The 26,027-nt window shown below is 50.0% G+C and overlaps 3 protein-coding genes and 1 non-coding gene across 6 annotated transcripts; 1 reads left to right on the forward strand and 3 right to left on the reverse strand.

Annotated features, from left to right (window-relative positions):
• The first annotated feature begins 1,129 nt into the window (after nucleotides 1–1,129).
• LOC100216726 (uncharacterized) lies at nucleotides 1,130–5,330 on the forward strand. 3 transcript variants are annotated; one of them, XR_002268585.3, is made up of 14 exons: nucleotides 1,130–1,347; nucleotides 1,421–1,507; nucleotides 1,749–1,872; nucleotides 1,957–2,094; nucleotides 2,187–2,275; nucleotides 2,389–2,517; nucleotides 2,602–2,696; nucleotides 3,085–3,147; nucleotides 3,240–3,316; nucleotides 3,400–3,527; nucleotides 3,664–3,897; nucleotides 4,002–4,174; nucleotides 4,294–4,482; nucleotides 4,571–5,330. XR_002268585.3 is itself a non-coding variant. In XM_020551322.2 (11 exons), the coding sequence occupies exons 1-11, from the start codon at nucleotides 1,264–1,266 to the stop codon at nucleotides 3,796–3,798; spliced, it is 1,149 nt and encodes a 382-aa protein (XP_020406911.1). In that variant the 5' UTR covers nucleotides 1,130–1,263; the 3' UTR covers nucleotides 3,799–3,984. The 3 variants fall into 3 exon arrangements, 2 of the variants coding, with proteins under 2 accessions (XP_020406911.1, NP_001298099.1); XM_020551322.2 differs by lacking the exons at nucleotides 4,002–4,174; nucleotides 4,294–4,482; nucleotides 4,571–5,330 and having other exon boundaries at nucleotides 3,664–3,984; NM_001311170.1 differs by lacking the exons at nucleotides 1,421–1,507; nucleotides 4,002–4,174; nucleotides 4,294–4,482; nucleotides 4,571–5,330 and having other exon boundaries at nucleotides 1,203–1,347; nucleotides 3,664–3,985.
• On the reverse strand, nucleotides 4,491–7,137 carry LOC103653077 (zealexin A1 synthase-like). The gene is made up of 2 exons (XM_008680041.4): nucleotides 5,334–7,137; nucleotides 4,491–5,250 (listed from the first exon to the last, which is right to left on the reverse strand). Exons 1-2 carry the CDS (start codon nucleotides 6,261–6,263, stop codon nucleotides 4,612–4,614), a joined length of 1,569 nt encoding a protein of 522 aa, XP_008678263.1. The 5' UTR covers nucleotides 6,264–7,137; the 3' UTR covers nucleotides 4,491–4,611.
• Nucleotides 7,138–7,590: 453 nt separating this feature from the next.
• On the reverse strand, nucleotides 7,591–10,370 carry LOC100285578 (60S ribosomal protein L34). The gene is made up of 4 exons (NM_001377471.1): nucleotides 10,061–10,370; nucleotides 9,775–9,854; nucleotides 7,975–8,084; nucleotides 7,591–7,899 (listed from the first exon to the last, which is right to left on the reverse strand). The coding sequence occupies exons 1-4, from the start codon at nucleotides 10,137–10,139 to the stop codon at nucleotides 7,809–7,811; spliced, it is 360 nt and encodes a 119-aa protein (NP_001364400.1). The 5' UTR covers nucleotides 10,140–10,370; the 3' UTR covers nucleotides 7,591–7,808.
• LOC111591411 (small nucleolar RNA snR60/Z15/Z230/Z193/J17) lies at nucleotides 8,520–8,616 on the reverse strand. The gene has a single exon (XR_004858045.1). It is a non-coding gene; the product is annotated as a small nucleolar RNA snR60/Z15/Z230/Z193/J17 (small nucleolar RNA).
• Nucleotides 10,371–26,027: the final 15,657 nt, after the last annotated feature.

Genomic DNA, 26,027 nt, shown 5'->3' on the forward strand with positions numbered 1-26,027 from the left:
CACACACATGTAGCCAACATATGCAGCATACAATAATCATATAACAGCCAGTCATCACCACAAGCTTTTGATGAGATGAAAAGAACATGTAGCTATACACCCTTTTTTGTGGCCACCGCTCAGTCTCCCAAGTAAAAGAACTAGTATTCTTAGGCCATGTATGTACACGTGTACATACACCGCCTAGATTGATGAGATGAAAAGAACATGTAACTCTCTCTCTAGTTTTTTTTAAGAGCGATTGACTTAAGTTAACCATCCCAAAAAAATATTTTTAAGCTTCTTACAAAATTACTAGATAGTTGTACGTGCTTTGCTACAGTTGTTATATGTCATATAAATAGACATTAAAATATTTATTCGTATATAATTGTTGTTTATTTCTAAACTCTATAAGGTACGTGTGCTGGTGGTTAGACCTAAATTTCTGAAGCAGGGGACATGGGTTCGAGTGCTCACTCTGCACTATTTTTTGTATAGTGTGGTAGTTGTGCGGTCGGGATCGGGTGCTGGGTAGGCTCGGGTGCTGGGTAGGCGCAGTAGGGCGTTGGGGGTCCACATGGCAGTAGCTGAGAGGGCGTTGCGCGGGCGTTGGGCATGGGTCCCACAGGGCACGATGTCGAGGCGAGGTGTGTGGGACGGGAGAACCAGTCGGAACGTGTGGGGCGGGCCTAGAATTTTAGCGCTGAGGTTGAAACCGTGGTAGCACCAGCTGCCCACGTTAGATTCTTAATAGAGTAGTATAGATTTAGAAGCCATGAAAATGAGAAAAAAATTACATGTCAATAGATATGGAGGACTGACTATTACAAGATTTTGTGCTCAATTTCACACAAGTGCAGTTATGCACAAAAGGAAACGGAGGAAATTCCAACAAGCAGCCTTATGTTTGACGGTTGTCCTTCCGTCCGACTAGGGGTGGTAATGAATCGTGATCCAAATGCTTTTTCACAAAATGATAGAGTTTTAAATAATTTGCAGTTCAAAAATGAATAGAAATAGAGCACGATTCTAATCCGATTTGATACTTAAATTTTATAGTTAAATTTTATAGTGTAAAAATTAGAATTTATTGTCACCCTACGTTCAATATAAGTTTAAGTCTGTAGGGGGCATACTACCACAGGTACGCAGACCACTACTGGACTCTCATTTCCTAACTCGGCCCAGCCCATTCGCCGGTGCCCGCAGGCCGCAGCACACACACAACTTGGCGACTCGCCTCCGCCCGCGAACCGCAGCAGCGTCTCCAACTCTCCATCGATGGCGGAGGCGAACGTGGCAGCGGCGTCGCTCTTCGGCGCTGACGGCCGCCTCTGCTCAGCCGACATCCTCGCGCCGCCTGAGGTTCCGCCTCGCCCATGTCTTCGTGCGCGCCTTTCGTTGTGGTCACTGACGGGTCCTATTTCGTTGTCGATAGGTCCGGGCTAGGATCGAGGTAGCGGTGCTCAACTTCCTCGCAGCGCTAGCCTCCCCTTCCTCGCCGGCCATCTCCGTCCTCCCCCTGGTACACCAGTTGCCAAACCTCCCCCCCTCCCCCTCTCTCACACACACACATTCCTCTCTTACCGCGGTGATGGTTCTGCGCGCTTCACCCATGTGCCATGTGGATAACACAGGAATTTGGTCCCTAGCCAATTATCACGATTCGTCATCAGTTATTGCAAGCTGTATGATTTCTAGTTCAGATAACCTTGGTGAAATGTATTGCGAGCAGTATTCTGAATGATTTCTTTTTTCCATGGCAGATTAGTCGGAGCTCTGCCAACTGCAGCCTGCGCAGTGGGTTGCTGAACGACGTCTCGTCGGTTTATCTCTCATACACCTTCTGCAAGAGGTCTCTGACGCACAATCCAAAGGCGTTCGTAAGAGGTTACCACTTGTTCCTTGAGTACCCTGGGACGGAATTATCCTCGCCCATTTGTCTGGTTAAAATAGCCGTTTGTTGTGGGATAGTGTGGAAGGTCATGGAGATGTGCTACAAGATCTTGGGGGAGGGGAAGCTGGTCCAGCAACGGGAGCTGTTCTACAAGCTCCTGTCCGACTCACCCAAGTACTTCAGCTGTCAACGTCATGTCAACCAAGCCATTCAAGGTGGACAAAACCCCCACCCCAACCCATTTGATTCTTGTTTGGCTAATGTGTAGTTTGGTCGTAATCAAATTTGGTCCCCTCTTCACGTGCAGATGTTGTTTCCTTGCTCCGGTGCACAAGGCAGAGCTTAGGAGTCATGGCATCAAGCAGAGGGGCACTCATTGGGCGCCTTGTGTTGCATGTCTGCTCCATGATATCCCAGAATATATCCTGATTATGTGTTGAGGGAATACATGATAAAGTCTTGTTTATCTTTTCAGTAAGCACCTAAACTGCATGTTTCAACTACCTTAGGAACCGGACGGGGAGCAGATTGATTGCTCCATTCTTGGAGCTTCAGGGCATGCAATTACGGGGGACCTGAACCTGTTGAGCAAATTAAATTTGTCTTCGGGCTCTCGGTACATCATTGTGGTGGAGAAGGTACCGATCCTACTGCTATAATTTAGTAATGATTTATCTCTATAGTGCATCCTTATAGCTTATAAGGTCATTTGTTTCAAATAGGATGCCGTATTTCAGAGGCTGGCTGAAGACCGCCTGTATAATCAGCTCCCTTGTATTCTGATCACTGCAAAAGGATATCCTGATATTGCCACAAGGTTGTGTACCTCCATTTCAAGCATTTAGTTTTTCTTATTAGGAGTGTGCAATCAAGCTATCTAGTGCATCCAATTAAAATTCAACGGTGACTGCTATTTATATTTAACCACCCCCCCCCCCCCCACCCCCCACCCCCCCCACACACACATACACCTGAAACCTAGTACCTATTTTACATTTAACCTCTTCCATATAAAACTGTTGGATATATATTGAATGCTTTGGATTGTTTGATTGCACGCTGGCACCAAATGAGTGATTGCACGGGATATATCACCACTTATGTAATGTAACAGTGCAAGTTTGCATCCAAATTCTTTATGATAATGTTGACAATATTTGGTGATAGGTGTATTTATGCCCTACATATTTGCTGTCATGATACAGGTTCATCTTGCATCGACTGAGCCAGACATTTCCGAATATGCCGATTTTCGCATTAGTGGATTGGTTAAGCCCCTTCCTGTGCTCATCGCTATATAGTGTTATAACTGAGTGATGCCCTTTTAACAAATTTAGATAGCATTGATTTTTTTTTCCAGGAACCCAGCAGGGCTTGCTATACTGTGCACTTACAAATACGGAAGCATATCAATGGGCCTAGAGTCATACAGATATGGTACTTTGTTTGAGTGATCATCTGGCCTTTATTCTGCACATGTGGCCGAACCGAACCATGTGAATCCTGTTCTCCATTTTCAGCTTGCAACGTGAAATGGCTCGGGGTGAGAGGAGGTGATCTGCATCTTATCCCCGAGGACGCGTTTCAAGAGCTGAAGCCACGTGATCTGCAGATTGCCAAAAGCTTGATGTCGTCAAAGTTCCTGCAGGTGTGTGTATTTGGCTCTCAACGTCGTTACATAATTACTATCGTTCCCTGATGCTTTATCATATGGCCTTGTGTAAAATTCGGCTTAAGGCCCTTATATATGTCTGCAAATGATTTATGGTGGTTTTCGGCTGTAGGAGAGTCACAGAGCTGAGCTGGCGCTGATGGTGGAGAGGGGCAAGCGTGCAGACATCGAAGCCCTCTACTCCCACGGGTTCGATTTCTTGGGGAAGTACATCGCGAGAAAGATCGTGCAGGGCGATTACATCTGACGATTGGCCGCTGGAATGTTAGCATGGTTGCACGGAACAATGAGCTGCATGGACTGTAGTACAGTAGCTATGTCCAACTGCCTGTAGACTGAAACGATGGTCTGTATGGGAATGTACATAAATACAACAAGAGTAGTCTAATATCGATCATCATCGGCCACCGAATCACATGGGTTTTGACTCTCTTGAGTTCTGATGTTCAGTGGCGGTGCCCGGTGTATGGTCCGGCACTCCGGCCGATGCAGCCTGTGGATGGCAGGACCGGGAATGGATGCAGGGTGTAGGGTGTCAGTATACTACGCACCTTGCCGGCGATCACCTCCGCCATGCCTAACCTTTGCCCTGGCTTCATCTTCGCCGTTGCAGCCTGCTTGAGGTCAGTGTACCGACCGACCGAACTTGTACTGAAACATGATCGTCAGTTCAACAAAATTATTAAACATGGATACATCCGCAGTCCTAAGGTCTAACTTGTAACTGTGGATGTGTTATTAGGTTTGAGAGGTTTCACTGCAAGTGCAGCCGTGCAGGTACACCTGAGCGAAGATCTTGGGCACTCAGCACTCTGGTGTGCCCCATCGGGGCAATGTGCGTGAGCTTCCTCAAGAACCCCCGCCCAGGCGGCGAAGAAGGCAGGCACGACTGGATACTGTCTTCTGGCCGGGGTCACGATCTGTCATGCAGGTGCGTACTACATCTGAACTTCAAAGCCTCTATTGAGCAATAGCTGTACTCACACACAATTTTTTTTTGCTTGTTATTACAAGTTCAGATGGTGTACACGACTACCCAACTACAAGTGGCGTTATTTGTTCAATCAACAGGCACAGGCACCGGCACCCTAGGGATAGCGACCAGCAGCAGCTCAGAGCGTGGGGGCATGGTGATCCCAGCCGCCTCCGTCACGTCCATCTCCTCAGCAACCATCCCCTCCGGCATCTCCCAGTCGAAATGGAACAGCAGAGCAGCGAGCGCGAGCTCCACATGCGCTAGGCCCAAGGCCGCGCCAGGGCACATCCTCCTCCCGGCGCCGAACGGGACGTACTCGAAGTCCGCCGCCCCCCTGAAGTCGTCCCTCGCGCCGTCAAGCTCCTGGAACCTCTCCGGCGCGAACTCCTCCGGCGCGTCCCAGTGCGCCGGGTCCCTGCCGATCGCCCACGCGTTCACCAGCACCATGGCGCCCCGCGGGACGTGGTAGCCGAGCACCTCGCGTGCGCTAAGGCACTCCCGGAGCAGCACCGGCGCCGGCGGGTGCAGCCGGAGCGTCTCCTTGATGACTAGCCGCAGGTAGTGTAGGTCGGTGAGGCCGGCCTCCGTCACCGTGCTCTGCCCCGCGAGCGCCGACCGGACCTCGGCCTGCGCCTTCCGCATCGCCCGAGGGTTCCGTATCAGCTCCGTCATTGCCCACTGCATGGCCGTCGCCGACGTCTCGCCACCGGCAACAAACAAGTCCTGTGTGTGTGTGTGTGTCGACGATGGCTGAATGTGCGATGTAACAGGGAAGGGATTGAAGGAGAGAGGAGCAAGATACATACCATGATGACGGATTTGATGTTGAGGGTGGTGAAAGGGTACTGGGAGTCCACGTCCTTCTGCATCCTCAACAGCAAATCAAGCAAGTCCTCGTCGTCGTCGACATCGCTGTCTCTCCTCTCCAGGTGCTCCAGGACGATGGAGTCCACGACGGCGTCCAGACCCGGACCGATGGGCCGCATAGCGGCGCGGCGGCGCGCGACCACGCGGGGCACGTGGCTGGCGAGAGCGGCGAGGCGTGACGACGGGAAGAAGTCCAGCAGGCTCAGCTTGGGGAGGGTCTTGAGCGCGTCCTGCAGCGCCCGCAGGACCTCGTCACGGTGCTCGCTCCGGCTGCCGGCGACGGCGCGCGCCGAGGAGTCGAAGGCGAACCGCGACATGCGCCGGGTCAGGTTCACCGGCGCAGGCGCAGGCGCGGACGCGGCCGCGGCGACGGCGCGGAGGAGGCGGCCGAGCTCGTCCTCGCGCACGGCGCGGAAGGAGCGGACGCGGGGCGCGCTGAAGAGCCCGGCGGCGCAGGCCCTGCGCATCCGCCGCCACGCGTCGCCGTACGGCGCGAAGGTGACGCCCTCCGCGCCGCCGGTCAGGAGCCGCAGCGCCGGCGCGGCGGGGCGCGACGCGAAGGCGGCGTCGTGGGTGCCGGTGACCTCGCGCGCGGCGGCCGGGGACGAGGCCACCACCACGGGGACGGTCCGCAGGCGGAGCGCCATGAGGGGGCCGTAGGTCCGCGAGAGGTCACGCAGGGCGCGGTGCGGGGGCGCGTCCCCGGCGACGTGGTGCAGGTGGCCGATGACCGGCATCGCCCATGGTCCCGGAGGTAGCCTGGCGTCGTCCCTCCCAAGCGCGCGGCGGCGGGCCAGTAGCGCGACGACGAGTGGCAGCGCGAGTAGAGGAAGCAGGAGGATGTACGGTGAGAGCTCGTCAGCGGCCATGGCAAACGACGTTCTACCACCAGGCTACGTTCTTCGTCACGTCCTTGCAATGGGACGCTCCTTCAGCGCTGAACAAATAGCTGGTTGTACGCACGAACATGTGCATGTACAATATAAAGTACACTGTACAAGTTTGATTGCATGGCTGATGGCACGTCCCCAGCTTGCTGACGGATTGAAAGTATCAGGTGACTGAAAACGTGCAACTGAAGCCTACGCCTACCCCCCTGCGTGGGAAACAAAAGAAAAGAGAGCCCACAAGCCATAACCACCGTCCCGGAGATGGCCTGTTTGGTACATCAAATCTAGCTTAGAGAACATGTATACTCTGTACGATTTTTTCATCATGGTAGCATGGAAGAGCCATAAAGATTTCCACATTACATTCAAATCAAAACATTAGGTTGCATTGTGTTATAGACTTATAGGTGAAAATATGAAGTACAGCAGGGATATATGTCGGTGGTCGTGCGAGGGTTAGAAAAATGAATACGCTTTATTTTCTTACACATAAGAGCATCTCTAAAAGACTAGCTAAATAACTCACCAAACTAAATTTTAGCTACTCAATAGCAAATAAATCTCCAACAGACTAGCTATCTAACTCGCAAGCTATCTGGCTATCTAAATTAGCTCTCTCACTAGCTAAATTTGGCTAGCCACCTGACTAGCCAAGCTAGATAGATAATCTGTTGGACTGAGATGCAGATATAGAGTGTAATCTTTATGAAAACGTAAATAGATAGCCAAATAGAGATCAAAAAATGAAAAGTCTCTTGGATATGCTCTAAGGTACTTACTAGATATAACTACTTTTAAGGCTAGTTTTAGGAGGGTTTGTTTGAAATTATAATCTACCTAAATTATATAATCAATAAATTTTAAACTAAATATTAATTCAAAATTTTCAAAATTTGTTAGATTATATAATCAAGGTAGATTGACAGATTATAATCCAAAACAAACACTCCTTTAGTTTAGGAACCTTGTTTTTCTAAGGGATTTTTCTACTTTTCCAATAAAAAATAGTTCTTATTTCACAAACTAGTCCTTAAGTAGGTTATGATCTAATCATCCAAAAGGGGACAATGTTAATATTAAGGTCTAGTTTGGTATCCCTATTTTTCCATGGAATTTCTAATTTCTCAAGAGAAAATGAACTAATTTCTCTTGAGAAAATAAAAAAACCGTTGGGAAAATGAGGTTCTCAAACTAGCCCTAAGGATTATTTTGAGAAGTTTATTTCCTTGGAAAAATAAAGTTCCCTAAGTAGTCCTAAAGAAATTTAATGTTATGATCACCGTTATGTACGTAATGAAGGCCAAAATTGGGGCAAACTGCGCAAACATTAACAAAATCTGACATCCACATAGTTTAAAACATTCCACCGAACTTAACAAGTTAACAGAACTCAACTTACGCTCAAAATTTAAACCACACCCATCTCACATACTACTAGCATAAGTACCAAGATTCCCCATACCCGCGAGAAATTTTCCTGCTGAAATAAATTCGAATGGACTCAAACATTGTGGCCTATATCGTCTAGCTCTTGGAGGCCTTATCCTTGGTCTTTTGGATCTTCAACACCTTCTTCACTATCTTCTGTTCCTCGACCAAAAAGGCACGGATGATCCTGAGGCGTGCGGGCAGATTAGTTTCTCAAACAATCATTTAAACAGGCAAGCATGGGATGCGAAAGAATGATCACCTCTCCCTAACTGCAGTACCAGACAGAACACCACCATATGGACGATTCACAGTCCTTTGGTTCCTTGCCAACCTGGACCTCTTGTACTCAGCAGGTCTCAGGTGTGGAATCTGCAATTCAAGCATTCGCGATATTTATGAGAATCAGTTAAACATGCTGTTAATGGCACAAACTTATACTCCCGCGTGAACTTAAGACTGCATAATCTGATATGAGAATCAGTTAAACATGCTGTTAATGGCACAAACTTATACTCCCGGGTGAACTTAAGACTGCATAATCTGATTACTTAGTGTAGTGTCTATGCCTACACATGTCGTGTAGGGAATTCTTCCATATATATTACTACCAAGTCACATGTACAGTTGGTGCAGTGAAGTACTCAGACGGAAGCAATATTTATGGACATGTGTTCTAAGAAGTAATAAAACTTCTGAATTAAATAAATTAAAATTTAAAAATCAGATAAACATAACAAAATCAGTGTGTTGTAAATATGGTGGTACACAAATCCTCTAAGATTACCAGGAAAAATCAGGTGGTCAGAAGATTGTCAGTTAGGAGCGAAAGACAATTCAGTGTAATCATAGTCATTACAGAAGTAATCATTTGAACTATGCAACTGATCATCATCCAACCCTCACCACCTGAAGAGTTCTACCAGCAAAGTTAGGAAATAATAGAAGATAGCAAAGGAGCAGACATAAAAACAAAAAGAAATTAATAAATAGATAGATTGATAGAACAGGGGGGTATGTCAGTGCAAAGGGCCTCGTGGAGAAGATTAGGCAATCAGCATGAAAGTTTCAGACATATGCTTGTCATGTTTCTCAGTAACCATAGGCCCATTAGTATGAACAGAACAGGCAGTACACGGTTTCGAATGTGTAACGACAATTTGGAAGTTACAACAAAACATGTTTTAAGGGGTTTTAAGGGGAAAGCATAGAAGAGACATCAACAGAGAACATCTCAACAACCAGGAACACCAAAGGGATCTAATAATCGTGTCCCAACATTTCATAATAACCTGTACTACATGAAAAAACAATTCCCTGCCGGTATGTAGCTCAAAACACTGTCAGTTATTGAAGTAGGAGCAACAAACCAGCAAAACAACCAGTAGGGATACTTGGTGCATTTTACCTGTTCGTGTTATGAACTGGGATGATAATCATGCATCATAGCCACTTGATAACAGAAACAGGCACATTGGTCAGAAAAGCCCATCAAATCACAATCAATACAAAGTACACAATGCAAATATGCAATTCCATGTAATTGGCATCAACATCAAAGCACAGTCTCTCTGGCATCCTGATTTGTTCTAATTTCTAGACAAACAGAACAAAATGCTGAAATCTTCACAGGAAATTCAGACATATGTTTGTCAATTGTAACTATATAATTGTTGGCCAACAAACTCAAAACAAAAAAGGAAGGCAGGCCTGGAGAAAGGACAACTTGATACGACCTATAACACAAGCAAAATTTGACAACACAACACATTGTGCTCAGATGTGTACACTGCCCTGGGATGATAAACTGTTCCAACCAAGAGCCCGCAACATGATTCAACAATAATAGGTGCACTTAAATCCCCAGTTTGCAATGACACTTCACAAGAATGAGTCATAAGCTACACAAAATACTAATGCCGCGGTTTAAATACATGTTCCATCAGGAACTCTTAGCCTAGGCTGATCAAACAGCATTAAAGTTGAAATCTTTGCATGGAGCATGATGCAACGACCTAACGCAATAACGAGAGGATAAAATAGAAAGGTGGGCGGCACATACTCCTTGGATCTTCTTCCCGGTGACTGGGCACTTCGGTCCGCTCGCGCGCTTCTTGGTGTACTGGTACACAAGTTTCCCACCTAATCAGCAACAGCACAACGGCACTAAGTGAATATACGAGATTAAGTGGTAACGGTGCGATATCCGGTGTAAAGGGTCCTAGATCTCAAGGGCAGATCCATCTAACTCCTAACCAAAACATGAACAAATCAGCGAGAATCCTATCTCTACAACCTGCACGAACAGAAACAACGTGGGATCGACCAAGCGAGTGCGCTGATCTTACCAGGTGTCTTGACGACGCGGGTCTGGTTCGATTTGGTGGCGTAGCTGTGCCGCTTCCGGTAGGTGAGGCGCTGCACCATCTTGCTCCCAGCCGCTGCTTCTCCCGGCTCCCGGGCTCTCACTCTCCGCGCGCTCTTCCTCTCCTCTCTGGCGTGGCGGCGGGGACGGAAGTAAGGAGGAGAGATGGAGAGGTTTTATAGGATGGCTGCCGGGTGACCTAGATCTGACGGCGGGAGATGATTTTCCAAGAGAATGGGCGGTCCGATCTGTGACTTGAGATTACCAGCACCTTCATCTGATATGGATGGTCTGAATTTGGACCGAAGCTCATACAGTCATGCATAAATAAATAACTAGTCGGTTGCCGTGCGTTGCGACGGCTTACAACAATACTCACGTAAATTATCCATCAAAAAAATTTTAAGATTTTTTATTAATTGTTTTCGCTCTCCGTATAATATTTTTTTATTTGGCTAACTGATATTATTGTTTACTCCATGCAATATGTTTTGGTACAACACGATCAATGAAGTGAGCGATTAGAATAGAGTTCACAACGACTGGTTGAACGAACAGATATTATAAAATGACATAATTCCACTGTATAAAGACCAAATAAGAGAAAGTTTGTGAGCTCAAGTTTCTAAAATAAGTCACATGAACTCAAACTTATAAAAAGATAGATCAAAATATGGAGTGATTGCTAAAGTCAAGCATCAATAAAAACTGGATGCGCTCCCTATAAATTATGTTACTTCGTAGCAATTACTAATGTTTAAAACCAACAAATAACATTTCATTTTACTGTTAGTGTGACAAATCATTGTTGCTCCATCCAATTCAGCTACCTCAAATACTATGGAGTTCATTGCGCTAATGTGGTCTCAGAAACGACCTAATGCTTGTAAGAACCAAGAATGTCGTGTCGTGCTTGGGCTGTAGCCTTTGCCCGTAGTGCTGGCCCGGTCCGACACGATTATATTTTTTATTTTACAAAAAATGTATATACATATATACAATTTATATTCAATATTAAAACACTTAAGCATGATGTTCTATTGATTAGACAACGTCACCCAGTGTCTTCCGCCCTTCTTCCATCAGGGCATGGGTTCAAACCCCTCCTCCTGCACCATTTTTTTAACATTTACGTTGATTTAGTCAAATGGGACGACGGGCTAACCGGTTGGCCCGGTACAGTCAGCAGGCCGACATGACGTGCCTGAGCCAGAGTTGTGGCCTGTGGGCGTCTGACCCGTATCGGGCCGCCGTTTGGCCATCTATAGGCGTACAACGGATTAATTTGAAATAACTGTGAGAGGTTATTTGTAAAAAGATGACGCGTGACGACCGTTGAAACTGGTGCTTTAAGTATAGTATAGACTAGTAAAATGATTGTGTAGTACCATCGTATTTGATAACTATAGAAAAAAGTTAATATTAAAGTAAAAATATTTACATATACTATATATTAAACTAATTTGTTATCTACTACTTTAAGATCAACTCCAACGGTTAGCCCTATAATTGGGCCCTATATTTTAATTTGGCTACATATTGTTTAGGGCCCATAATGTAGGTTTGTTTCCAACCCTTGAGACTTAAAACCGGGTTCGTTGGAACCGCCATCGAACGATCGTCGTAGGTGCCCAACTTATCCATGGTCAACGTGCTTGTCTGTTGATGTAGCACCGCCACAAGCCCTACCGAATCTTGGAGAGGTGACTGTAGGATAATCCTGGACTTGGTTGTTGGTTGTTGTTGTGGCCAGCAGGAAGGGAAATTGTGTACACTCGTTGAAGAGGTGCCGGTGATTGTGCAAACAGAGCAGTTGGTGACGCACAGTCCAAGCATCTCTTCCATTGGTAAGCATCTATTTTCATATGTAATGGAATAGATTGCTAAGTAATGAACATGTGCATTAATGACCGATGGTGTCATAGTAATTTGATGAAGGCGAGGATGTTGTCTCGAAGTGAGAGGTTGCTGAGGCATGAAGAACATGATGACATTGAAGATGAACTTAAAGATGATGACATTGAAGATGAACTTGACCACATATCAGTTCTTTTAATGGCTGAATACCGAAAGAGGAAGAACGAACATCAGAGTAAAAGTCGTCGTGGTTCAGTTTTTGGACATGAGGTATATAATCGCAGCCGAGATGAGCATGAAATAAAATTATTCAACGACTATTTTGTTGAGTGTCCAACATATCCTGAGAAGTATTTTCGACGACGGTTTCAGATGAGTCATCCTCTTTTCATGCAGATAGCTGAAGTTGTTAAACAACATGATCACTATTTTGTTCAAAAAAGAAATGATGTTGGTGCTCTTGGGGTTTCATGTATTCAAAAGGTGATTGTAGCTTTTAGATAGATTGCTTATGGTGTTCCAGTAGATTACGTCGATGAGTATTTGCGGACTGGCGAAAGCACAGCTATCAAGAGCCTACGAATTTTGTGAGGTCAGCGTGTGAAGTGTTTGGACCAGAGTATCTGAGACCACCAAATGAAAATGATACAACTAGGTTGCTTGCTATTGCTGAACAACGTGGATTTCCTAGAATGCTTGGTAGTCTTGATTGTATGCATTGGAAGTGGAAAATTGTCCTACAGCTTATCAAGGCATGTACAGTGGTCATGTGAAAGAACCAACTATCGTACTAGAGGCAGTGGCATCTGCTGATTTATGGATATGACATGCCTTCTTTGGTCTACCAGGGTCTTTCAATTGTATCAATGTCTTGCACAGATCCCATCTTTTTGATAGACTTGCTCAACAGGAAGCCCCATCAGTTAACTATATAATTAATGGGCACAATTATGACAAGGGATACTATTTAGCAGATGGGATCTATCCTAATTGGTCAATATTTGTGAAAACAATTAGGGCGCCAGCAAATTTGAAGGACAAAAAATATGCAGCAACACAAGAGTCTTAGAGAAAAGATGTTGAACGCACATTTGGTGTATTGCAAGCTCATTTGCCACTGTTCAAGGTCCAGCTAGGTTTTGGGATAAAGCAACACTTATAGACATTATGAATGCTTGCATAATAATGCACAATATGATAAAGCAACACTTACAGACATTATGAATACTTACAGTCTAGTCTGCTGGTATTGCGCCTTTCCCTAAAGATCGAAAAGCCTTTTGTACTGGACAACCAAGGGAAGGTCATCCAACCAAGTATCAAACAAAAAACTAGTATGTTCCCCATTGGCAATGATTTTTCGGCAATATTTATAAAAGAGATCTTTTATGCTCATCATCCCTTTCGAGAAATGAAAGTCTTCTTGTTTTTCTCCAAACGTAATAAGGGGGTTTCCCTTAATATACTTGCTTCTAACTATTTGTTGCCATAAACCCTCCGAGGATTCCAGTCTCCAAATCCATTTGGCTAGCAGACTCGTATTCATGCAGTTTAGGTCAAGTACCCCAAGTCCACCTTGGTCTTTAGGCAGGTTGAACAAGTTCCATCCAGCCAAATGATACTTCTTGGTAACTTTTCCTCCCTGCCATAACAATCTTTTCCTGATAACATCGATTTTTTAAGAACCATTTTCGTCACAGAATACAAAGCGAGCATATACAGGGGAACATTAGAAAGGTTGTTGTTTAGTAACATAATTCTTCCTCCCAGACTTAGAAATTTACCACCTCAAGTCTCAACTTTTTTTCTAGTTTCTCTTCCGTGCCTACTCATTGGGTCCTACTTAGTTTCTTCTTATCTATAGTGACCCCTAAATATTTCATTAGAAGGTTACTAATAGGACAAGTAAAATGTTTGCGTAAAGGTTTTCAGAATTCACAGCCTCTCCAAAGCAGAAAACTTCGCTCTTATGGAAATTTATATTCAAGTCAGACATCTGTTCAAATAGGATCAGAATCAGTTTCAAGCTCCTAGCCATGGCTAGGTCATCCTGAAGAAGGAAAATCGTGTCATCAACGTATTGCAAACATGCAACCCCTTTTTCCACGATACGAGGGATTAAACCCGTGAGTAATCCCTTATCTTGACCTTTTTTAACCAAGATAGCAAGGCCATCAGCCACTATGTTGAAGAGGGGGGGGGAGAAAGTATCCCCTTGTCTCACCCCTTTATGGGTAGCAAAGTAAGGGCCTGTTTGTCAGTGTTTAGAGTCCGACCGCACACCCAGGGTTACCCCATGTGGTGCTTTTGGGTAGGATGGTGCTGTTGACTGTAGCTCAATGGTTCACGCTAGATGCACGAGAGAGGGACAGACAATTTTCTGCAGGTTCGGGTCGCTTGGAGAGGCGTAATACCCTACTTCCTGGAGTGGATCTTTATGCGGTGGGTTACAAGCGAAGTCTCCTGAATAGAGAAAAGCTAATGAAATAGGTAGATGATCGATGGAAATGATGGGGTACCCCCTGGGCCTTATATATTCGACTGTGGGGTGCTCCATGTGGACATGAGGATCACACGTCTCCTAAATAATAGTAAACCGACTGAACTGATCTTCCTACAATATTGCCGACTTATCCCTAATCCGCCTCGATATTCAAGGGTGCCATACGCGGGAAAGTCAGGCGGTTGCTACGGATAGCGCATGAGCTGACGGGTTGCCTGAGCCTGAGTCTGCTGCTTTCTCAGGCCGACCCACTCCGCTAGTAGTTCTAGCCCGACCCACGAAAGGAAGGCCTTGCGAGGTAACTGGCCCAAGGTCCCGCGCGAGGCCTTCTAGCCTTCTAGTGGACCGGGGGATATCTGTCCCCCACAAGCCCCCAATCTTTAAGCTGATTTTGAAATAATCAGCCCAGAGATTCTAGGTCCGGCTCATGGGTTTGTTGTACGACATGGTTTCTATTTTGCCGATGGGTGCACCTTGCACCCATTGGGTGTAGCCCCCGAGCTTTGAGTGGATTTTGAAAATAATCCATTCAAAGGTCTTCATCTTATGCCTTAGAAATCAACATTTTGTCATCATCTTATTCTTTAGAAATAAGCATTTTGTTTTCATGGGACTACAAATCTATTGGGTGCACCAAAGGTGCACCCAATGGGTATAGCCCCCGAGCTTTGAGTGGATTTTGAAAATAATTCATTCAAAGGTCTTCATCTTATGCCTTAGAAATCAGTATTTTGTCTTCATCTTATGCTTTAGAAATAAGCATTTTGTCTTCATGGGACTAAAAATCTATTGGGTGCAGCATTTTATTTTCGTCTTATGCTTTAGAAATCATCATTTTATCTTCTTGGGACTGAAAATCTATTGGGTGTAGCCCCCGAGCTTTGAGTGGATTTTGGAAATAATCCATTCAAAGGTCTTCATTTCTAAAATGCTGATGGACTGAAAATCTTATGCCTTAGTAGCAGTAGCAGCAGCAGTAGTAGTAGCAGTAGTAGCAGCAGTAGCAGTAGTAGTAGTAGCAGTAGCAGTAGCAGTAGTAGTAGTAGCAATAGCAGTAGTAGTAGCAGCAACAACAGCAGTAGTAGTAGGAGTAGTAGTAGTAGTAGCAGCAACAACAACAGTAGTAGTAGTAGTAGTAGTAGTAGTAGTAGTAGTAGTAGTAGTAGTAGTAGTAGTAGTAGTAGTAGTAGTAGTAGCAGCAGCAGTAGTAGGAGGAGTAGTAGTAGCAACAGCAGTAGTAGGAGCAGCAGTAGTAGTAGTAGCAGTAGTAGTAGTAGCAGCAACATTAGTAGTAGTAGTAGCAGCAACAACATCAGTAGTAGTAGTAGTAGCAGCAGTAGCAGCAACAACAGTAGTAGTAGCAGTAGTAGTAGAAGCAGTAGCATCAGCAGCAGCATCAGCAGCAGTAGTAGCAGCAGCAGCAGCAGTAGCAGCAACAGTAGTAGTAGTAGTAGTAACAGTAGTAGTAGTAGTAGCAGCAGTAGTAGCAGTAGTAGTAGCAGTAGCAGTAGTATTAGCAGTAGTAGTAGCATCAGTAGTAGTAGTAGTAGCAGCAGCAGCAGTAGTAGCAGCAGCAGGAGTAGTAGTAGTAGTAGTAGTAGTAGTAGTAGTAGTAGTAGTAGCAGCAGCAGCAGCAGTAGCAGCAGCAGGAGCAACAACATTAGTAGTAGTAGTAGTAGTAATAGTAGTAGTAGTAGTAGTAGTAGCAGCAGCAGTAGCAACAGTAGGAGGAGTAGCAGGAGTAGCAGCAGTAACAACAGTAGCAGTAGTAGCAGTATTAAGTAGCATTAGAATAATGTAGTGTTTAGTTAGTAGCATGGTGTAGTGTAAGTAGTAAGGTAATATAATATAATGTAGTGGCAAGGGTAGAAGAAGTTGACTCATAATGAGTCGGCTTCGAGTTTGTGTTACTCCCTCTATTATGAATCAAGGATGTAGTTGCTCCAAATAATCACTGTTGTTTTGGTTTTCATTTGCGCACTTGAAAGTTTGTCCATGCGCTTGACAGTGTTGACATTTTTGAGGTAATGTTCGAGTGACGTCTGAGACTTTTACTTTTCCGAGTGGTGAACTGGCACTTTAGAGGTAATGCCCGACCCAGGGAGCCCATTTATACTCGTGTCGACGTGCCTTCTTGATTTCCGAGCCCTAACTTCACTTTTTCCTCTGCCGCTTCTCTGCTTTTCTAAATTCCTGAGCCCGCTCGTTCCGCCCGAGAGATTGCAATGGCACCCAAGCGGAAGACTCAGAGCGTCGTTGCTCCGATCATCCCGCCCATCGATCCCAACAACCAACTTTCGTTCACTGGTAATCATATGTCCATTGTCTCTGAATCTGATCTTTTCCACCTTGTTGAGACTGGGGTTTTGCTGCCAAAAGAACTTTGTTCTTGGCGGATCTGGCATGGGGTCACTATTCCGATGGAGGACACCCATGAATCTGTTGTCTATGTGCCAATTCTCATCCGCGGACTTGCTCTTCCCATCTCTCCTTTTTTTCGTGGTCTCCTTGATTTCTACGATTTGAATCTAACACACTTAAACCCTAACTCCATTCTTCAAGTTGCCATTTTCGTACATCTGTGCGAGGCTTTTCTTGGAATTCTCCCCCATTTCGGACTTTAGAGGTACCTCTATCACTGTCGGCCCGGGATGGCTGGAGGGCAGCATCAGCTCGTCGGCGGCGCAAGTTTAGAACTTCGCCGGGGGAGGAAGTTGGAATACTCGATATCCCCCTCAAGGATAGCATTAAGGGATGGCGCCTCGAGTGGTTCACTATGGAGAATCACGGAAAATTCCTCCCCCTTGGTCAGGAAGGCAACCAGACGTTCGCACACCTAGCTGGGTGGAGTCTCCCACTTTTTCAGAGGTAGCTGTCGGCGTTTCGGACCCGGGGGGTCCGTAATCCAACCAGTAAATTTGTCGTTGCGTGCCCCTGCCCAGATGGGTTGGCACAAGATGGAACACAAGGGGAAACGCGGCTTGTATTATCTCGCACCGGGGGTGCTCGTAGTAGGGGTTACAAGCGTCGCGCGAGAGAGAGAGTGAGCCTGTTCGTTTGCTCGTTCTCCCCCGCGCGACCCCCCTCCCGCAGGAAGGCCCTGGACCTCCCTTTTATAGATGCAAGGAGAAGGTCCAGATGTACAATGGGGGTGTAGCTATGCGCTAACATGTCTGGCAGAGAAGTGCCTGAGCCCTGTGTACGCGATAACGTGGCCGTCGGAGAAGTGCCTGAGCCCTATAGAAGCACAGCTGGCGGTGCGGCTGGGATCCTGCTGACGTCTCCTTGCTTTCGTAGGGGGCTGAGAACCACCGACGTCATGGACGCATGCGGGGAACCATCATTACCTGTTACCGGGGCGAGCCAGATGGGACGCCGGTCTAGTTCCCTCGTAGCCTGAGCTAGCTAGGGGTAGGGTAATGATGTATCCCCTGTGGCGCGGTCGGTCCGAGCCCAAGGTCGGGCGAGGCGGAGACTTCTCTTGAGGCCGAGACCGGGGTCGGGCGAGGACGTGATTCCTCCCGAGGCCGAGGCTGAGGCTGAGCCCTAGGGTCGGGCGAGGCGAAGACCTCCTCCCGAGGCCGAGGCCTAAGGTCGGGCGAGGCAGAGCTTCCTGTTGCGCCCGAGGCTGAACTCGGCTATCGTCAGTCTTACCCCGGTGGGTGGCACAGCGGTCGGAGTGGGGCGAGCGATGCTGTTTTCCTGTCAGGTCGGTCAGTGAAAGGGCGAAGTGACTGCAGTCACTTCGACCTTGCCGACTGAGACGCGCGAGTGTTAGGATAAGGTGTCAGGCGGTCTTCATATTGAATGCGCCTGCGACATGGTCAGTTGGTAAGGCGATCTGGCCAAGGTTGCTTCACGACGAAGCCTGCCCGAGCTAGGCTTCGGGCGAGCTGAGGGTGCGCCCACTGCATGAGGAGGCCCTCGGGCGAGGCGTGAATTCGTCCGGGACTACTGTTCCCGCCCGAGGCCGGGCTTGCGCGAGGCGAGATTGCGTGCCTTGGTAGACGAGGCCTTGACCTGAACCATGTCCATCAGTCTTTGCAGTTTGTGCTGAGGGTGTTTACCAGCCGTGTTTAGGAGTGTTTGGGGGTACCCCTAATTACGGTACCCGACAGTAGCCCCCGAGCCTCGAAGGGAGTGTTGGTACTCGCTTGGAGGCTTTGCCGCACTTTTTTGCGAGGGGACCGACCTTTCTCGGTTATACTTTGTTCCGGTGGGTGCGCGCGAGCGCACCCGCCGGGTGTAGCCCCCGAGGCCTCAAAGGAGTGGTTTGACTCCTCTGAGGTCTTAATGCTTTTCGTGATGCCTCAGTCGGCCTTGTTGTTCCCTCATGCGGCCTGGCCGTAGCCCGGGTGTATGGTCAGGTTTCGAGTTTTTAGGCTGGTTTGTTGACGCTGTCAACAGTTTGGCCGTAGCCGGGTTGTGAGAGCAGCCCCCGAGCCTCTGCACAGAGCGAGAGGACGATCAAGGACTGTCTCGACTTTCATTATACGCCCCGTCGTCGCCTTTCCGCAAGGAGGAAGGAGGGGAAAGCGCCATGTTGCCCTCGGAGGGCGCCGAACATGGTGTTTCCAGTGAGTTGCTAACGGGTGATCCGAGTGGACGCCCGTGCCCCATTCGATAAGGGTCGGCTAGTGGCCCAGAGGCGCGCTCCAAAAGTACCTGCAGGTGATTTGCCGGACCCGGACCCATTCGATAGGGTCCGAGGGCTCGATGCCTCCCTCTGGTGGGATTCCGTTACAAAATCGCTCCTGCTAGTCTCAGAAATATCCTAGGGTACCTCGGGAGCATAGCCCGAGCCTCGGCCATGTAACGGACGTACCCAGAGTCATCCCTCACTCTGCGTGCTCTGGGGCGGCTATCGAACCCTTCCGAGGGGCCAGCCTTCGAACCCCTGATCAGTAATGGGCTCGGAGCCCGAGTGCTCTCGGGCGGCTGTCGAACCCTTCCAAGGGGCCAGCCTTCGAACCCCTGATCAGTAATGGGCTCGGAGCCCGAGTGCTCTAGGGTGGCTGTCGAACCCTTCCGAGGGGCCAGCCTTCGAACCCCTGATCAGTAATGGGCTCGGAGCCCGAGTGCTCTGGGGCGGCTGTCAAACCCTTCCGAGGGGCTAGCCTTCGAACCCCTGATCAGTAGGAGGGCTCGGGGGCCTGTTTCCTTCGCTGAGAAGGATCCTTTTCGAAATATCCTCTTTCCCGGTCCCTGTAGCAAGAGAGAGAAAGAGGAAGAGGAAAAGGATATGAATTTAAATAGTGTGGCGCACCTTTTTTGATGCAGTCATCATGGCGGAGGTGAAACGACGCCCGCTTCGCCTGCCAAGGGTGTCGCTTGCCCTGCCGAGGAGTTAATGCGACGGGACGGGCGATTCGCGGGGCGGCCATTGCGCGTGCGCGAGTCGTTCGAGGAACGGAACACGGGCGCGTCGTCTTCATGCTGTGGGAGAGGGCTCTCCTGCCGCTTCAGGAGGGGACGCGAGCCTGCAGGCGGTTTGACCGCTGCTTCTGCCCATCTGCTGCTACAATTACTGCCAGCCCACTTTTGGCCATATTGACCGCCGCGCCTCCTCCCGCGGCTGACTGACCCGTGATTGTTGCACTCAATTGGTACTGTTGGGTCATGCGCAGGGCTGCCTCGAGTCGCGGCACCGGTTCCGCAGTCAAGAAGACGCGACATTGGCGCAAGTGGTGGTGCAGTTTCTTTGCACGCAGTAACCGTCGCACCGGTTGCATGACATGCGGGCCCGGGCCTTCACGCTGACCCACCGGATGCGATGAAGCCGAAAGGGTGCACAACCATGGTGCGGTTGCACGCCTCTTGCGTAGCGGTCCACCCTTTCGCCCGCTGGTTTCGGCAAGGATGGAGGAACGCTTATAACCGCAGGGCGGTTACCTGCTTCGCGTGCAGCGGTTTGGCTTCTTCTGTTTCTGGTCAGCTCGCATGACATGTGGGACCCAGCCCCCGCGTCGGAGGGTGGGAACCCTGGAGCTCGTCGGTGGAGACTTTGCTCGTGGCGCTTGGAATGCGAGTGGGGAGAGCCGCCTTTAAAAAGGGATCGATCCCCCGGGCAGTAGACATGCCTCCGCACTCCCCTCATGCATTGCGCCCTTCCACCTTCCGAGCCCCCGGATGGGGTGCACCCGTGTTGCCTTCGTCTTGCTGCCGTTGGAGGAGCGCGACCCCGCGGGGGTTGGCGCTCTTCAGACATCGCTCGGCTTCAAGGATTTTCATCACGCAGCCCGGCTGCAGTCCCTCATAAATGGTCATCCGTAGGGATGATCACCAGCCTTGTGGTGGGGAGAAGCAAGCCGGGTTGCGGCCTCTGCCCAGCCCTCAGCTTCAAGGATGTTCATCATTCGGGCTGGGGAGGAGGGCGCACCGAGTTGGGGTCTGCCTCCGCGTGGGCTGGTGACCCGCTTCTTCCTCCGACATTCGAGGGAGAAGGGCATCCTCCAGCTCTACGGAGGAGGCGTCCTCCAGCCATGCGGGGGAAGGCGAACTGCTGCTGCCTGGCCAGGGTGCAGCTGTCTGTCCTCCACCCGGGCGACGGTCGTGCCGCGCGCGGGCCGGCCACGTCCAGGTCCTCTTTGCGCCGTCGGCTGCACCCAGGGGGGTCGCACAACACGTCGTACGCCGTGAGGGCGGTACTCGTGTTCTGGGACGGTCTCGTTCTCGTTCTTGTGGCGAGAACGGGAGTGAGGACCTGCCGGTGCGCTTTGGGGCGGCTGCCGCTCGCTGGTGCGGTGTTGGTGGATAGGTGGCCGCTGTCGTCGGTGCTGAGGTGGTGGTCGCCATAGGTGAGGCTACCTCCGCCGAAGCGGTTGCCTCCGCCGACGAGACCATCGGTGCCACCTGCGCTCCGGGCCTCCGACTCTTTGGCTTTAATGGCTGGTTCTCGTCCCCTGTGAGGGGACGTGAACGAAGGCCTTTCAGCAGTAGCGTTTGCCCTGAGGCCAGCGCTGCTGCTGTCTAGCCGCCCGAGATGGAGGTTGTTGTCGCGCTGCTAGTGCAGTGGCCGTCGGCGAGCCACCTGGAGTTTGCTATCCCGCAGGCCCTCTGGTGTGGAGGTTGTTCATACCCGTGGGAGTGGAACCAGAGTCCTGTTTGTAATGGTACCCTGAGTATGGGTGTTTGTTCATTGTGGCCGCTGAGGCCTGAACATTTGGATATTTGAGCGTGAAACCGTGTTTCTTCCTCATTTCGAGCACTAGGACTTGCCTGTCAGCTAGCTGAACCACTTAACCGAGCGTGAGTTGCCTTGTGCGGAAGGTGACGAGTGAGGTATCCGTATCCCGGAGGCGTAGGAGTCCCTCGGCTCAGTCGGCCTTGCCGCTCAAGGCCTCTCTTGCTCAGTTTTAGGACCTTCGGTCGCTCTGCGATGAGCTGGAGCCGGAGACAGCGGTGTCGGCATGGACAGAGGCAGAGTCGGCTCGAAAATAGGCTTCGTTGGCCTGGGAGCAGGCAGCTTCCCAGGCCGAGGAAGTGCAGTAGCGGCGGCTGAAGCTTTTTGGCCAGGTCATCCGCGAGCGGGACCAATCCCGGAGCCAAGCTGCCGAGGCCGTGAGCCGGGCTGAGGTCCTCGGGGGATAGCTGGCGGAGGCTACGGAGCGGCTAGCCGGGGCGTCCGCTCGGGCCGGAACCCTTGCGGAGAGCATGGCCGTGAGGGCCCAAGCGCGGTGCTGGCGTCCTCCCTTGGGGTGGAGATCCTTCCGCCCGTATCGCCGTCCGAGGCTGGGCCAGGTTCCGCCGAGGGTGGAAACGTCACCGAGGGTGCTGCTGGTCCCCCTGCCGATGTCTGAACCTGCAGGAACAATTTGTCTGTAGTATGCGTATGTTTTTTGCGGCCGCTGAGGCCTAAACATCTTATTGTCGTGCTATAAAGCTGTGTTTCCTTTCCTTTTGTTTTGAGTATCAGGACTTGTTCGTCGGTAGCAGAATCGCTTATCCGAGCGAGAGTTACTTTTCGCGGAAGGTGATGAGTGAGGTATCCGTATCCCGGAGGCGTAGGAGTCCCTCGGCTCGGTCGGCGTTGCCGCTTATGTGAACTCTTACTCGTTTGCAGGATTCTGTTATCGATATAGTCGAGAAGGCACGAAAGTCGTTTTCTACCCGAACGTTAGGACTTGTTCGGTAGTAGGATCGCTTATCCGAGCGTGAGTTACTTTTCACGGAAGGTGATGAATGAGGTATCCGTATCCTGGAGGCGTAGGAGTCCCTCGGCTCGGTCGGCCTTGCCGCTTACGTGTACTCTCGTTGTTTTTAGGATCTCGCTATCGATATAGTCGAAAGCATGAAAGTCGTTTTCTACCTGAGCGTTTAGGACTTGTTCGATAACAGAACCGCTTACTCGAGCGTGAGTCACTTTTCGCGGAAGGTGATGAGTGAGGTATCCGTATCCCGGAGGCGTAGGAGTCCCTCGGCTCGGTCGGCCTTGCCGCTTACATGTTCTCTCGCTCGTTTTTAGGGTTCCGTTATCGATATAGTCGAAAGTCGTTTCGGTAGAAAACTTTTCCTTTGGTAGAAAACTTTTCCGAGGAAAATTTTGACACAGAGGGGGTTCCCCTTCTAGCCCCCGAGGGAGGGTCGGGCTTTGCCGAGGCAAGGCTGATCCTTCCTTGACGGTTAGACTTTATTTATCTATGTAAAGAAAACGAGGTATATGAATGACTTGAAACATCTTAAGGGTAGAAGCGACGTAGCTGTTGGATGTTCCAAGCGTTGCTGTAGACCTCGCCTTGATCGTTGGCCAGCTTGTATGTCCCGGGCTTCAAAATCTTGGCGATGATGAACGACCCTTCCCAGGGAGGAGTAAGCTTATGTCGCCCTCGGGCGTCTTGTCGCAGCCGAAGTACCAAGTCTCCCACCTGGAAGCCTCGGGGCCGAACCCTTCGGGCGTGGTAGCGTCGCAGAGACTGCTGATACCGTGCCGAGTGTAGTAAGGCCACGTCCCGAGCTTCTTCAAGCTGGTCCAGTGAATCTTCTTGGCTGGTCTGGTTGCTTCGGTCGTCGTACGCCTTTGTCCTCGGGGAACCGTATTCTAAGTCTGTGGGTAAGATAGCCTCGGCCCCATAGACTAGAAAGAACGGCGAAAAACCCGTGGACCGGCTCGGCGTCGTCCTCAGACTCCAGACCACCGAGGGTAGCTCTTTCATTCACCGCTTGCCAAACTTGTTGAGGTCGTTGTAGATCCTCGGTTTAAGTCCCTGCAAAATCATACCGTTGGCACGCTCCACCTGCCCATTCGTCATGGGGTGAGCTACGGCGGCCCAGTCCACACGGATGTGGTGGTCCTCATAGAAGTCCAGGAACTTCTTCCCAGTGAACTGCGTGCCATTGTCGGTGATGATGGAGTTCGAGACCCCAAAGTGATGGATGATGTTTGTGAAGAACGCCACCGCCTGCTCGGACCTGATGCTGGTTAGGGGTCGGACCTCGATCCACTTGGAGAATTTGTCGATGGCGACCAGCAGGTGCGAGAAGCCCCCGGGTGCCTTCTGCAAGGGACCGACGAGGTCCAGACCCCACACGGCAAATGGCCAGGTGATGCGTATTGTCTGCAGGGCCTGAGCGGGCATGTGTGTCTGTCTTGCGTAGAATTGACACCCTTGGCAGGAGCGTACAATCCTAGTGGCGTCGGTCACCGCGGTCGGCCAATAGAAACCTTATCGGAAGGCGTTCCCCACGAGGGCTCGAGGTGCTACATGGTGACCGCAAGCCCTCGAGTGTATTTCTTGCAGCAGCTCCTGTCCTTGGGCGACGAATATACATCGTTGGAGAATGCTCGAGGGGCTGCGGTGGTAGAGCTCCTTTTCATCACCCAGTAAGACGAACGACTTGGCACGTCGAGCCAGTCGCCGAGCTTCGGCCTTGTCGAGGGGTAGCTCTCCTCGGTGGAGATATTGCAGGTACAGGGTCTGCTAGTTCGGGTTTGGCGTGACCCCATTCCGCTCTCCCTCGACGCGCAGGGCCTCACCCTCGGCGACCAAAGGTACCTTGGGCTGGGCCGAGGCCTCCTCGGGCTCGGGCGTGTCGTCGATCTTGATGGAGGGTTGATGTATGTCCCTGGAGAAGACGTTCGGGGGAACCGTCGTCCGCCCCGAGGCTATTTTCGCCAGCTCATCCGTAGTCTCGTTGTACCGTCGAGCGATATGGTTGAGCTCCAGCCCGTAGAACTTGTCTTCCAGGCGCCGAACTTCGTCGCAATAGGCCTTCATTTTTCGATCGTGGCAGTGGGAGTTCTTCATGACTTGGTCGATGACAAGCTGCGAGTCGCCACGAGCGTCGAGGCGCTGAACCCCTAGCTCGACGGCGATGCGCAACCCGTTAACCAAAGCCTCATACTCGGCCACGTTGTTTGATGCCGGAAAATGGAGGCGCAGCACGTAGCGCACATGTTTCCCGAGGGGTGAGATGAAGAGCAGGCCCGCACCTGCTCCTGTTTTCATCAGCGACCCATCGAAGTACATGGTCCAAAGTTCGGGTTGGATTGGGGCTGTCGGCAATTGGGTGTCGACCCATTCAGCCACGAAGTCCGCCAAGACTTGGGATTTTATGGCCTTCCGAGGAGCGAACGAGATTGTCTCACCCATGAGTTCCACTGCCCACTTTGCTATCCTACCCGAGGCCTCTCGGCACTGGATGATCTCCCCCAGGGGGAAGGATGACACCACAGTCACCGGATGAGACTCGAAGTAGTGTCACAATTTTCGCCGCGTCAGAATTACTGCGTACAGTAGCTTCTGGATTTGTGGGTAGCGGATCTTGTCTCGGATAGCACCTCACTGATGAAGTAGACCGGCCTCTGGACGAGCAGTGCATGCCCTTCTTATCATCTCTCGACTACGATCGCGACGCTGACCACCTGAGTGGTTGCGGCTACGTAGATCAAGAGGGCTTCTTCTGTAGCGGGGGGGGGGGCACCAAGATGGGCGCATTTGTAAGGAGTGCCTTTAAGTTTCCGAGGGCTTCCTCGGCCTCGGGGGTCCAAGTGAAGCGCTCGGCCTTCCTTAAGAGGTGGTACAAGGGTAATCCTTTCTCGCCGAGGCGCGAGATGAAGCGGCTCAGAGCCACAAGGCATCCCATGACCCTTTGTACTCCTTTCAAATCTTTGATCGGTCCCATGTTGGTGATGGCCGCGATCTTCTCCGGGTTGGCTTCGATGCCCCGCTCGGAGACAATGAACCCTAGGAGCATGCCTCGGGGAACTCCAAAGACACACTTCTCAGGATTGAGTTTCACGCCTTTCGCTCTCAGACACTTGAATGTCGTTTCAAGGTCGGAGAGGAGGTCGGAGGCTTTCCTCGTCTTGACAACGATGTCATCGATGTAAGCCTCGACCGTTCGGCCGATGTGCTCCCCGAACACGTGGTTCATGCACCTTTGGTATGTCGCACCTGCATTCCTCAAGCCAAATGGCATAGTAGTATAACAATACATGCCAAAAGGTGTGATGAAAGAAGTCGCGAGCTGGTCGGACTCTTTCATCTTGATTTGGTGATAACCTGAATAGGCATCGAGGACTGACAGGGTTTCGCACCCAGCAGTGGAGTCCACAATTTGATCGATGCGAGGCAGAGGGTAGGGAACCTTC

The sequence above is a fragment of the Zea mays genome, chromosome 4 (genome assembly GCF_902167145.1).
Source record: "Zea mays cultivar B73 chromosome 4, Zm-B73-REFERENCE-NAM-5.0, whole genome shotgun sequence".
Lineage (NCBI taxonomy): Eukaryota > Viridiplantae > Streptophyta > Magnoliopsida > Poales > Poaceae > Zea > Zea mays.